The sequence below is a fragment of the Natator depressus genome, chromosome 6 (genome assembly GCF_965152275.1).
Source record: "Natator depressus isolate rNatDep1 chromosome 6, rNatDep2.hap1, whole genome shotgun sequence".
In the NCBI taxonomy this organism is placed as follows: Eukaryota; Metazoa; Chordata; order Testudines; family Cheloniidae; genus Natator; species Natator depressus.
The window spans coordinates 66,045,407-66,060,103 of NC_134239.1; the positions used below are offsets into that span (position 1 = coordinate 66,045,407).

The window sequence follows — 14,697 nt, forward strand, 5'->3', positions numbered from 1 at the left end:
AAAAGAGATCACATTAGCAAAAGACACTTTCTCCAACTTGTAGCAAAAGTCCTGGCAAAGCTTAGAAGAAATCAGATCAATAGTTGCATACTGGCACAGACAGATATGGTACTCAGCTCTGTTGTAGGTGGCCAAAGCCAACTGCATTGGGCCAAGACTTTTGCCTCAGATGATATCTTAAGCCTGCGGCACCCCACTCCATTCCAGCCCAGTAGCCATGCTGAAATCTTGACTTCTGTAGAGATCTGCAGGCCTGTTTTCTCCAAGCCGCTGGTGCGTGTCTTTCTGGCATCTTGGAAGGATCTGCAACTCTAAATGGAAAAAGTTTGGGTGTGATGTGGTCCGGAACAAGTGGACCCTTTTACTTGTCCTGCAAAAATCTTAACTACCTTCTTCGTCTGTTTGAGTCCAACTTAGACTGATTGCATGCTGGTATATTAGACAGCTGTTTTCGCCTATCATGACTAGTGTAAGGTCAGATCAGTGTTTGTCCAGCTGCCATTCATTAGATTCATGTGCATTTCACGCTTTTGAAATCTCCCATTGAAACACTCCCTCTGTCATGAGATATGAATGTAGCCCTGATAAATCTTGGGAAAGCTCACTCAGTTCCCGTGAATTTAATCTCCTTGCATGGAAGGTCATTTTGCTACTGACTCATTTCAGTTTGAAGAATGATTGATTCAACTTCAGGCCCTAGTGGCTAATCCACCTTTTACTAGATTTTACAAGAATAGGGTTGTGTTGCAAACCCTTTGAGATTTGCCACTTGTAGCTTTTGAAGTTACTCCTTAATGAGCCGATTGTCCTGCCAGTATCACTCTAATTCTCTTTTGGGGAGGGAGAAGGCAGGGATACTACTTTGGTCATGATTGAACATTTTGAATTGGGAGTAGATCTAAAATAATAAAGTTAAAAATTATCTGGGAGCTGCAGGAAAGCAGCTTGGCCAGATCTTGGGATACTTCACTGTTAACCTTTTTTCTGTTTAAAACTGATCATTTGTTCCTACTTTTTTCTATCTCTTCACTTGTTTCCAATATGTGATATTTTACTGTTTATCATGTGACTACATATTTTCTTTAATAGTCTTTAGTGAGTGCTTTTATATAAAGCTCTTTTTGTAAATCCAACTACATATTGCATACAGATTCTCTTTTATTCATTGTTTTGTGCTTTCCTCAATAAATTCTAATGGAGTGGAAAGACATGACTTTCCATGCCATGCTAATTTGTCTCTATCATATTATGTTCATCTATATATTTATAATTCTGTCTTTAATTATAGTTTAAGGTAATTTACATTGTGATGGGAGTAAGGCTCACTGCTCTATAATTCCCATGATCCCCTATCATCTTTGTTTAAAGATAAGTACAATGTGCCCTACCCTCCAGTCCTAGCTGATTTTATTGATGGATTACATATTTTGTGTTAGCTACTTATTTCTTGTTTTTCTTCAGAATTGTTGTATGAATGCCATCTGGTTATTGGTGACTTGTTGCTATTGAAATTATATTTGTTTAAACTCCTCTTTGTGACCCTTCAGCCCCGTAACAGTTCCTCATCTGCGTTACCTCCGAAGAATAGATTGTCCAATTGCTCCTTGCTCTCTCATTTTGGGGGCCCAATTTGAGACATTTAGGGCATGATTTTTTCAGAGTACATAGCATTATATGTTCTTGTGAGGGAGTTGCTCAGTTGCGGGAAAGATCATGTGATCATTGGGGGTGAGTTTTTCTGTCTGTTCTGTGCTTGCTTGCTTGAAGATTATAGTATAGTCTGCTTTGGGATCTGTGTGCTGAGCAAGTGGTCTGCTAGGTTAGGCTGAGAGGTTATTACCTAGCCTGCTTCTCTCTCTCTCTCTCCCCCCCTCCCCCCCCCCAGCCCCTTTATGATCCCTTGACAAGGGCGCAGGCCTCAGTCAGGGAGAACAGGTGTTTAAAAAGGCAACCAGAGGTGCTAAAGAACTAGAGGAACATACAGAGGTGTTCTGTGGGGAAATTTAGACAGGGAGTGTGAGAGGCAGATATACCCAACAAACATACTCTAAGCTTAGACCAATAATCCCCTTTAAAAAAAAAAAAAAGGCAGCAAGAGTAAAAATAGTGCAGGCAGAATTCCAGCTGCAAAGTGGAGGCTATCCAGTCTATTGCACTGAATGCAGCATGTATGATTACCTGACTTGTGGGCAGGTGGCATGTGTGTGCATACTGTGCAATCAGCTCATGGCCTTCAAAGAGACAGTATGGGCTCTGGAGGCCAGAGTGGCTGACCTGAAGGAGCAAAAGGAGACAGAGGTACATGAACAAGATTTACATGAGCATAACTGAGTAGTACCATCCCCAGACTGACAGCCTCTGTGCTTTCAGGAGGGTGAAAGCACAGAGGCTGGGAAGGAGAACATCAAGATGAAACGGAGGGAACCAATCCCACAGTTGGGATCCTCCTTCCAGATGATGTCATGGTATCCTCTCACACTGAGGATACTCCTCTGGGGAGGGAGCCTCAGTTACTAGAAAGAGCCAGGTAATAGTAATGGGGAATTTGATCATTAGAAATATAGATAATTGGGGTTGTGATTATTGGGAGAACTGCACGGTAAATTGCCAGCCGGGTGCAAAGGTTGTAGCTCTCACAAGACATCTAGATAAACTTATGTGCAGTGCTGCGGAGGAGCCAGTAGTCATGGTACCTCTGGGTACCAAAGTCATAGGGAAAGGTAGGATAGAGGTACTGCAGACCCAGATTTAGGCTGGTAGGTAAAAGATTATAGTCTAGGACCTCCATGTTAGTGTTCTCTGAAATGCTGGGCTTTAGGGTTTTAGGTTTATTAGGAACTGGAGAATCTTTTGGGAAAGGAAGACCCTACTCAGGAAGGATGGGATTCCCAAACTGCTGGCATGTAAAATTAAAAAGATTGTAAAAGTTTTTTTAAACTAAGGGCTAGGGGAAAGCCAACAGGTATGGAAGAGCAAGCAACTGAATATTGACAAAAAATGTACAAGTGCATATATACAAATGCTAGAAGTCTAAATACTAAGATCAGTAAAGTTGAGAGCCGGGCATTAAATTAAGATATTGATAGAAAAGGCACCACAGAAACTTGATGGAATGATGACAATCAATGGGACATGGTAATACCAGGATACAAATATATAGAAATAGCAGAGTAGTTCTCGCTGTTGGGGGAGCAGCAAAGAAAAATCAAAGAAACCCACTTCAGTAGCGTTTAACTTAAAAAATGGGAATTACACAAAAATGAGGAAGCATGTTAAACAGTCACAAGGGTGAAATGCTTGCAAACTGATTGAAAAATATTTTAAAATACAATAATGGAGACTCAAACTAAATGTATACCCCAAATTTAAAAAAAAAAACAAAAAAACAGTAAGACGACCGAAAAAATGCCACCATGGCTAAACAGCAGAGTAAAAGGCAGTTAGAGACAAAAGGGCATCCTTTAAAAATTGGAAGTCAGATCCTAGTGAGGAAAACAGAAGCATAAACTCTGGCAAGTCAAGTGTAAAAATATAATAAGGCATGCTAGGAAAGAATTTGAAGAGCAACTAGCTAAGGACACACAAGCTAACAGCAATTTTTTTTAAAGTACATTAGAAGCAGGAAACCTGCCAAACAGTCAGTGGAGCCACTGGACAGTTGAAGTGCTAAAGGAGCTCTCAAGGAAGACAAGGCCATTGCAGACAAATTAAATTAATTATTTGCATAGGTTTTCACTGCAGAGGATGTGGGGAATATCCCCACAACTGAGCAATTCTTTTAGGTGACACATCGGATTAACTGTCCCAGATGAGGTGTCATTAGAGGAGGTTTTGGAACAAATTAATAAATTAAACAGTAATAAGTCAGCAGGACCAGATGATATTCACCCAAGAGTTCTGAAGGAACTCAAATATGAAATTGCAGAACTACTAACTGTGGGATGAAGAAAAGGAGTACTTGTGGCACCTTAGAGACTAACAAATTTATTTGAGCATAAACCTGTCATAACTGTGATATGTAACCTATCGCTTAAATCAGCTTCTGTATCTGATAAGCAGAGGTTAATTAATGTAACATCAATTTTTTAAAAAGGGACGTGATCCTGGCGATTACAAACCTGTAAGCCTACCTTCAGTACGAAGCAAACTGGTTGAAACTATAGTAAAGAACAGTATTATCAGACATATTGATAAACTTGATATGCTGGGAAAGAATCAACATGGCTTTTGTAAAGGGAATCATGCCTCACAAATCTATTAAAATTCTTTGAGGGTGTCAACAAGCAGGGGGACAAGGGTGATCCAGTTGATATACTTGGACTTTGGATTTTTAGAAAGCCGTTGACAAGGTCCCTTACCAATGGCTCTTAATCATAGAATCATAGAAGATTAGGGTTGGAAGAAACCTCAGGAAGTCATCTAATCCAACCCCCTGCTCAAAGCAGGACCAACCCCCAACTAAGTCATCCCAGCCAGGGCTTCATCAAGCCAGGCCTTAAAAACCTCTAAGGATGGAGATTACACCACCTCCCTAGGTAACCCGTTCCAGGGCGTCACTACCCTCCTAGAGAAATAGTTTTTCCTAATATCCAACCTAGACCTCCCCCACTGCAACTTGAGACCATTGCTCCTTGTTTTGTCATCTGCCACCACTGAGAACAGCCTAGCTGCATCCTCTTTGGAACCCCGCTTCAGAGAGTTGAAGGCAGCTATCAAATCCCGCCTCGCTCTTCTTTTCTCCTCATAAGTCATGTGCTCCAGCCCCCTAATTATTTTCGTTGCCCTTTCCTGGACTCTCTCCAATTTGTCCACATCCTTTCTGTAGTGGGGGGCCCAAAACTGGACGCAATACTCCAGATGTGGCCTCATCAGTGCCTAATAGAGGGGAATAATCACTTCCTTTGGTCTGCTGGCAGTGCTCCTACTAATGCAGCCCAATATCCTGTTAGCCTTCTTGGCAACAAGGGCACACTGTTGACTTATATCCAGCTTCTCGTCCACTGTAATCCCCAGGTTTTAAGCAAAGTAAACTGTCATGCTGTAAGAGGAAAGGTCCTTTCATGGATTAGTAACTGGTTAAAAGATAAGAAACAAAGGGTAGGAATAAACGGACAGTTTTTTTTACAGTTTTAATGGAGAGAGGTAAATAGTGAGGTTCCCCCAGGGATCTGTACTGGGACCAGTGCCGTTCAACATGGTCATAAATAATCTGGAGAACGGAGTGAACGGTAAAGTGGCGAAAGAGGATAAAAAAATTACTCAAGGTGACTGAGTTTTACAAAGGGCTATTGTTAAACTGGGTGACTGGTGACAAAATGGCAGATTAAATTAAAATTTGTTAATTGCAAAGGAATGCACAGTGGAAAAATAATCCCAACTATACATACAAAATTATGGGGTCTAAATTAGTTACCACCACTCAAGAAAGAGATCTTGGTGTCACCGTGGATAGTTCTCTGAAAACATCCGCTCAGTGTTTGGCAGCAGTCCAGAAAGCTAACAATGTTTGGAACCATTAGGAAAGGGATAGATAGTAAAACAGAAAATATAGTAATGCTACTATATACATCCCATGGAACGTCCACACCTTGAATAGTGTATGCAGTTCTAGTCACCCCATCTTAAAAAGATATATTGGAATTGGAAAAGATGCAGAGAAGGGCAATTAAATTGATTAAGGGCATGGCACAGCTTTCATATTAGGAGAGATTAAAAAGACTGGGACTGTTCATCTTAAAAAAGAGATGGCCTAGGGGAGATATGATAGAGGTCTATGAAATCATGAGTGGCATGGAGAAAGCGAATAGAGAAGTGTTTTTTACACCTTCATATAACATAAGAACTGGGGGTTTCAGACTAGCAGCCGTGTTAGTCTATATCCGCAAAAAGAACAGGAATCCTTGTGGCACCTTAGAGACTAACAAATTTATTAGAACATAAGCTTTCGTGGGCTACAGCCCACTTCATCGGATGCATAGAATGGAACATATATATATATATATATATATACACACACACGAACATGCAGAGAACATGAAAAGGTGGAAGTAGCCATACCAACTGTAAGAGGCTGATTAATTAAGATGAGCTATTATTAGCAGGAGAAAAAAAAACTTTTGTAGTGATAATCAAGATGGCTCATTTAGACAGTTGACAAGAAGGTGTGAGGATACTTAACATGGGGAAATAGATTCAATATGTGTAATGACCCTGCCACTCCCAGTCTTTCTCAAACCCAAGTTAATGGTATCTAGTTTGCATATGAATTCAAGCTCAGCAGTTTCTCGTTGGAATCTGTTTTTGAAGCTTTTCTGTTGCAAAATTGCTACCTTTAAGTCTGTTACTGAGTGACCAGAGAGGTTGAAGTGTTCTCCTACCGGTTTTTGAATGTTAGGATTCCTGATGTCAGATTTGTGTCCATTTATTCTTTTGCATAGAGACTGTCCGGTTTGGCCAATGTACATGGCAAACGGGCATTGCTGGCACATGATGGTATATATCGCAGTGGTAGATGTGCAGGTGAACGAGCCCCTGATGGTGTGGCTAATGTGATTAGGTCCTATGATGGTGTCACTTGAATAAATATGTGAACAGAGTTGGCATCGGGCTTTTTTGCAAGGATAGGTTCCTGGGTAGTGTTGTGTGGTTGCTGGAGAGTATTTGCCTCAGGTTCGGGGGTTGTCTGTAAGCAAGGAATGGTCTGTCTCCCTAGGGGTCATCCGATGAAATTAATAGGCATCAGTTTTAAAACAAAAGAAAATACTTGTTCACACAACACAGAGTCAACCTGTGGAACTTGTTGCCATGTGAGGTTGTGAAGGCCAAAAGTATAACTGGGTTCAAAAAAGAATTAGATAAATTCATGGAGCATCAGCCTGTCAGTGGGTATTAGCAAGATTATCAGGGATGCAACTCCATGCTCTGGGTGACCCTAAACCTCTGACTGCCAGAAGCTGGACTTGGACAACAGGGATGGATCACTCAAAATCTTCCTGTTCTGTTGATTCCCTCTGGAGCCTCTGGTACTGGCCATTGCCAGATACAGAATACTGGGCTAGCTGGACCATTGATCTGATCCAGTAAGGCTGTTCTTATGATACTGTATGTTCATAGAACATCTTCGGTTGACTTCAGGTGCCACTGAGAGTGCTCAGCACTTCTGCATATCAGACCCTTCGGTTTCAATAAGGGCACCTGCTGACTGGCCCTTCCCAGGCTCAAAACGAGGAACACACAGTTAGTGACCACATATGAAAAGTTTGGCTTGTGAAATAATTGAAAATTCAGTAGTTTTGTGACTGAAGTAGCCGGTCAGCCTTCAAGAGTTATCCTATTTAGCTATGTAAAATGATTTTTATAAATATGGTTGATGAAGTGCTACTAGGAAGACAATTGCATGTCTGAATGGCTGCACAAAAACATCACTATCACAAACTGCTTGCACTGTTTTTGCTATGTGTACTGGAATTAGTTTGCATTTTTCCTTCCTAAATGTTCAGCTTTATATAAATACCTGCTGCTGTTTCAAACCGGTTGTGTCTATGGCAAGTGAAATTAAAACATACTGCCTTTGGAAGTAGAAAATGTTCTGGCAGGATATTTAATTACTGTGGAAGTAAGTACTCATTACTTTTGAGAGCTGACTGCAGAAAGTACTAGTTTTCCTAGAAGCACTAGAACCCTTGATTCATAGACAATACTGCATTGTCAACGTGGTGCTGGTTCAGCAGCATCTTTCCACAGATATTTGGCAAGTATTAAAGGCCACATTTTGTGTAATTGGTTTAGTCTTTGAAAATGATCCACTTCTTTTTATTAAAGGATGTACACAGCAGTACAGGATTTTATGCTGACATTCTTATGCCTTTGTCTTCTACCAATCGGGGCATATTTGTATAACTTTTTGTAGCTCCTCAAAGAGTAACATAATGCTTTGTCATCAGTTTTGGTGCTGAGGAGTGTAGAAGAGCATTTCTTTCAATAGCCTTGTGAAGCTGGAATATAGGGGAGCTGTGATATTCACAGTATTTTGTCAGCAAGTGAAACATTTCCATATCTGGGTATGCAAAAGTGCGTGTATGTGTGCACACGTTCACTTTGTGTGTACGTAACAAGTGGGGAAAATGGGGTTGAGGGGATGCTACATATTTTCCAAAATATTTAGCTTTTGTGCAAATAGGACTGGGGGGGGGGAGCATAGGTTAAGTGTTACTGAAGTAAGTTATGTCTACTGTAGAAACCTTTTAGAATCTTTTTCTCGTTAGCTTTCTGCAGTTTTGTTATTAGCAGAAGTATAAATAATTGTGAAATAGTAACAAAGTGGAACAGTGGATATTGATTTCTAATTACTCACAAGGGTGGTTGATATCTAAACATTAGTCTTGCTTACAAACCTTAAAAGAATTGTAATTTTCTAACTCAGTCTACAGAATGTGTAATAAATCAATGATTTTTACACTATGTGTGTGCTTTATTGTGGAGCATACCTGTCACACTGAAGTATTTTATGACCTAGTTAGGTTTCTTGGAATTCTGTGCGTGGGCTTAGAGCTGTCACCGGGGGCAGACTGCTCTCTGCTTTGTTTTGTAATATTCTCTGCCAGCCAACCTATAAAACAGCACTGACCTGTTCAGTAGGTGTGCTTTGTACAGAAATGTTGCATCCAAAAGTAATGTCTTTCTATATGCAAATCAATGGGTACAGTACATGAAAATTCCACCACTCTACATTTTTGATACAGTGTAGGAGGGTTTAAAAATGGAGTGATTGTTTTACATATAACTTTAGTGTAGTAATTTATTTAATACATTTGGTTGTGGGATAATGCATTTACATAAAATTACTAATACTTTTGTCTTCTTGTTTCTCTGTTCTAGGCATAAAATCATTGGATTATAATAACTCTGAAGTTTTTGGAACTCAAGTGATGTTAAAACAATTTAGGCCTATTGGAATATGGCCACCTGTTAAAATGCAGAAGCTAAAGGAGCTATTACATATCAAAACTTATTGAAGACCTGAATTTCCTGGATATCTGTCATTTAACTGCTTCCTTAAATGACCATGATTGGGATCTCATGCAACCAGTGTATATTTTGGAGACTATTCTCCAAAAGGGAATTGTGCATTTAAAAAGCAGAGATGACTATGTCTTCTTTTGGAACTTACTAAAGCTAAACATATTTACAAATCATGACCAGCTTGAAGCGGTCCCAGACTGAAAGAGCTGTTGCCACTGGGGTAGCAGTTGGAACAGATGGAGGTTCTAAAGTCCACTCAGATGACTTTTACATGAGGCGCTTTAGGTCACAGAATGGCAGCTTAGGATCTGCAGTCATGGCTCCAGTGGGGCCTCCACGCAGTGACGGTTCCCACCACCTTACCTCTACTCCTGGTGTTCCCAAAATGGGAGTTAGGGCCAGGATTGCTGATTGGCCCCCAAGGAAGGAAAATGTCAAAGAAACTAGCAGATCAAGTCAGGAAAATGAAACATCAAGTTGCCTTGATAGTATGTCCTCTAAAAGCAGTCCTGGGAGTCAGGGGAGCTCTGTTAACCTGAATGCTAGTGACTCTGTCATGTTAAAGAGTATCCAGAACACTCTTAAAAACAAAACAAGACAGTCTGAGAATCTAGATTCTAGGTTTCTTACACCTGATGGTTACCCCAGTTCCCCTAGGAAAGCCCTTCGCAGAATAAGACAACGCAGTAACAGTGACATTACCCTAAGTGAACTTGATGTGGATAGCTTTGATGAATGTATTTCACCCACTTTTAAATCTGGGCCATCACTGCACAGGGAATATGGCAGCACATCCTCAATAGATAAGCAGGGAACTTCAGGGGACAGTTTTTTTGATTTATTAAAGGGTTATAAAGATGAGAAGTCTGATCAGAGAAGCACAGCTCCAGCCAAACTCAGTGAACTTCTGATAGCCAGTGGAAGCAAGGGTTCAGGATTCTCTTTGGATGTGATAGATGGGCCTATCACTCAGAGAGAGAACCTCAGACTCTTTAAGGAGAGGGAGAAACCACTTAAAAGGCGCTCAAAATCAGAGACTGGAGATTCTTCTATTTTTCGTAAGTTGCGTAATGCCAAAGGTGAAGGGGAACTCACAAAGTCTTCAGACCTTGAAGATAACAGGTCAGAAGACAGTGTCAGGCCTTGGACTTGTCCAAAATGCTTTGCCCATTATGATGTTCAGAGTATATTATTTGATTTAAATGAAGCAGCAATCAACCGACATAATGTTATTAAAAGAAGGAACACTACAACAGGAGCTTCTGCTGCTGCAGCAGCATCATTAGTTTCTGGGCCCTTGTCCCATTCTGCAAGTTTCAATTCTCCTATGGGCAGCACTGAAGACCTGAATTCAAAAGGAAATCTCAGTATGGACCAGGGGGATGATAAAAGCAATGAACTTGTGATGAGTTGTCCTTATTTTCGTAATGAGATTGGTGGGGAAGGAGAACGGAAGATCAGCCTGTCCAAATCTAATTCAGGTTCCTTCAGTGGATGCGAAAGTGCCTCTTTTGAGTCTACTCTTAGCTCCCATTGCACAAATGCAGGAGTGGCAGTACTTGAAGTCCCTAAGGAAAATCTGATGTTACATTTAGATAGAGTGAAGAGATACATCGTTGAACATGTGGACCTTGGTGCATACTATTATCGTAAATTCTTCTATCAGAAGGGTAAGTAACCTTTTTTTCCTACAATATATCAGTATTTTTCTGTGACTCCAAATAGGAAATTATTTTGGCATGTAATAATTCATGCAAATCTTACTATGGAGTGCTGTATTCTGCTGACGTTTTAATAACTTAGAAGTAAGTTTACCCATAATAAAAAAAAAACATATATCTTGATTCAGAGTAAAAAACCCCAAAACATTTAAATCAAGTTAAAAGGCAACAATTTTGATTTATGTGCATGTTATCTTGCATTACAATTATCACTCTAGGAAGAGAATTCTTATTCACATAATTCTACAAAAATTTCAGTATTTTTGAATAGCAGCAGATTCTTTCTTAGATAGCAACTATCTTAAAAAACAGCAGTAAGAATCCATCTTTTTGTCAACTAGCTTTCCACAGGCAATGGTGGATTTTTCCAGGGGATGGAGATATATAAGCCCCTCTCCTCTTGTTCCTCTCACTGCTGGATATGTTCAGGAAGGACAAGCTAGAAGAACAGTCAGTGGCAGCAGTGGGTGGCCAGCTGGTAGCCTTGGTGCCACAAGCAAAGCTTATAAGGAAAGTGTGGCCATCTCTATGAAGGCCAGCCTGTGGCTTCAGTCCGACTGAAAGTAATGAGAGATGGTGGCCATTTTGAGTAAGTTCAGAAGATAAGCCACCTAAAAATTGTAGGACTCAAGATCATAGCATGAGAATTCATAACTTTGGAATGTTTATGCCATGGGATTGCTGCTTATCAAAGTGTTTGGGTCACTGCATCTTGGCTCTGTGTTTCAAAGTGCATGGTGGATACATGACAGTACTATACTGTCCTGAAACGGGCTATTTTTGTCATAGTAAGGTCCAGTTCAATATATGATAATTTCAGAAGACACTTGCAAGAATTATGCTGTTTGTGGCTGTCATTCTCAATATGACAGTATGAGCTTTGGCCCCCTACTTATGTCTTCGCCAGCTGTTGGCAATGAGTTTATCGTGGTATTTTGTAGTCCCCTATCTACAGTTACGGCTTCTACAAAGCTGCTTTCCATCTGTTTGAATTAGGTCCAAACTTCCAAACTAATTCTTGGTGTAGTTTATTCTATCCCAGTGAGTGAATGTTAATTGGAATCACTGTAGTAAGTGTCAGAAAGACTTAGATGCTTGGTATACAGAACTTGAAGACAGACAAGTTTAGAAGACAGAGAGATGGAGATGTTTCAGTTTTGAAAATGCTTCTTTTTCAAGTGAACATGTCACTTGCTGACCATGTAAACATACAGAGACTTATATTAGGACTAACTCATATTTGCCAAGTTGTATAGCTCCACATGTGGCATCACACACACACAAAATGTAATGAGCTAATTTGCATATTTGCAAATAATTTTCATGCAGTAATAAATTTCAGCTTCTGTTCAATACACCCTGCCCCAAGCAGTGGCATGGTTAGGACATGAAGTGATACAAAACTTGGTATCTGTGTCACTTCCCTGGTGCCTTCTATTCACAGTCTCAATGGGCTATACAAAACATGAGGGATGAAACACCTCGCAGAAGGCCCAGCTGTCTGGTTTGGAAGCTGTGCAGGAAACTGTGAAGAGAAAAGAGAATGTGTGGGCGTGTAGGAGAGGGATTAAGGTTGGGTGCAAGGGAATGTGGGATACAGTGGAAAAGAGAGGGATACAAGGAGGGAGAGGGTCAGCAGATATGTAAGGGAATGTGGATTAAGGATGGAGACTGTGGGGAGCACAATGGAATTTGAGGAGCAGGAGGGAGACTGGGACAGGAAAATACAGAAAAAGGTATAGGATCGGAGGTTAGAACACCATAGAAGAAAACTGTGAGTGCGGTAAGGACAGAGGTAGAAACAGTTGAGAGGATGTGCGGTAACATAGGGGACTGATCGGGGAGGTAACTGTAGAGGGTGAGAATGCCAACTCTCCCACGAAGCGGGTTGGGAGAGGAGGTAAATGAAGTTCTCCTCCAGGTAGCTAAGGGCAGATCCTGGCCTTTTTGTGTGTGAATGTAACAACATGTAAGCTTGGATTCTGAAAGTGAAATGATCACACACAAATAGAGGGTGGAAGAGTAACTTGCTCTTAAGACTTAAGAATTTTTTTTTAAGGCTGAACAAAAACACACAGTTGCGCTCCTTTTTTGTAGTCATGATGAAAAACAATTGTGAAGGAGAAAAGAAAGTACCCAACCTCCAGCAGAGGAAAAAAAGTAGCAATTAGAGAGGGTCCCATTTCCCATGCAGCACTAGATAAACAATTTGTGGGGTGCCTGAAAGTGTTCAGAGCTGGCTGTAATAGGTTTCCGTGATATTATGTAAGGTGCAGGCAGATCCCTCAATATAGGTAATCTTGTGTTGATATACAGGATAGAGTTGGCTTGTGTATCTGATCAGATGGAGTCTATTATAGTCTAAAACGTTAAGGAAGCAGTGAGCAAAGTTTTTACTGGGAAAACTAAATAAATCAGATGAAGTGAAAATATCTACATATTTTTAATTGCCAAACTCTGAAACCTGAGGGTGAGGAAGGAGAGTGAGATCAGAGCCCGAACTCCAATCTGAGCTGCAATGTCAAAGCATCACATCCACACAGTTATTTTTAGCACTCTTGCATTTGCTCCTCTACCACAAGTCTGTGGATGTGGGCTGGAGGGCTTGCTCCCAGATGCTGTGTAGACATACCCTTGTAGGACATACGCATTTTAGTTGCTGTATAAAAAATAAACAATAGATTAATTTTAGCTAATCTGCTGAGGTTAAACTTGCTGTTATATGAAAAAGCTTGTGAGAATTACAAATGTATCCAAGTTTGTACTTAGTTTTTGAATAAAGAACTTCCAAGTATTTCATAAATTGTGCACAGTCTATACATACTACTACAGTCAAAGTTTTGTTTTATACTACTTTGAAAGTAAATGTAAATTCTCTAATGAGTTTAATTTAAACCAGGAAATTCCTAGAGAATTCTGAAAATCATAGGTGACATTTCCCCCCCATTGAATCTTTTATTTTTAATTGAAAGAATGAAGTTCCAGCCTGAAGTTCAAATAGGACCTGTGTTGCTTTTTTGGTAGGCCCTGTAATCTTCTGTTATTCTATGTATTCCATAAATACTTACAATACTATGATGTAATAGAACTTGTTGCCTTGAGAAATACTTGTGTTTATAATTTACTGGGTGTTTCTCTAAACTCAGCCTGCCAGGCAGTCTAGATTTGAATTTACCTAGTCACTAAAGATAGGTTTCCATTTAACTGTATGACATACTACATTAGTGGCAGCTCTTCTCTCACCTCCCGACTTCAATCCTCATGAAAAACAGTCCAAGAGTTATAAATAGTAAAGAGGTCTCCTAACCCAACTTCTGAATGCTTGTGCTTAAGTTTTCAGGTCTATGTTTTGTTGGACTACATTTTTTTGTCTACTAGAAAATTTGGATTTGTGCATACGAATTGAGTAATTTACAGGTGTAAAATAAGAATTAATTCATTTTACCTGTCACTCAGCAAATAAGTGATTGTTCCTTCTGCCATATTTTCCACCACTTTGTCCAGTCCAATTTTAAACTCAATTAAGACTTTTTCTTTTGGGGTACTACTCCATAGTCTCACTGTTATAAAATGTTTCTTGATATTCATCCTAAATTTTCTACTACTTAATTTTGTCCGTACATTAATTTTATGACTTTTTTTCTTTCTTTCTTCTCCAATAATGCTTCTCTTTGATTTTTATACCCTTCAAATACTTATCAAGGTTTATTGTATTGCCCCTGAACTGTCATTTGTCAAGCTATAAGTTAGTCTACAAAGAGAATCAAGTATAGTCTATACTACTTTTTATAGTATAATCAACACTGTCATTTCAGATTTAAATATGTAGTTCTGAGTTTTTTGCATCCATTCATTTGCTTTCCATACTTTTACTTTTAATGCATTGGGTCAAATGTATTGATTAATTTAGTGTGAGTGAAACCTACCCCTTTGCAAAGGACCAGCATAAGGGGCA

General features: G+C 39.8%; 1 protein-coding gene across 3 annotated transcripts in view; it reads left to right on the forward strand.

The window, feature by feature from the left end:
- The window catches only part of SIPA1L1 (signal induced proliferation associated 1 like 1), a 161,934-nt gene that overhangs the window by 27,364 nt on the left and 119,873 nt on the right, over window positions 1–14,697 (forward strand). For all 3 annotated transcript variants that reach the window (XM_074955583.1, XM_074955585.1, XM_074955584.1), the window contains one exon: window positions 8,878–10,691. In XM_074955583.1, coding sequence (XP_074811684.1) covers window positions 9,194–10,691 — 1,498 coding nt within the window. In that variant the 5' untranslated portion in view covers window positions 8,878–9,193. The remainder of the gene's footprint in view (window positions 1–8,877; window positions 10,692–14,697) is intronic.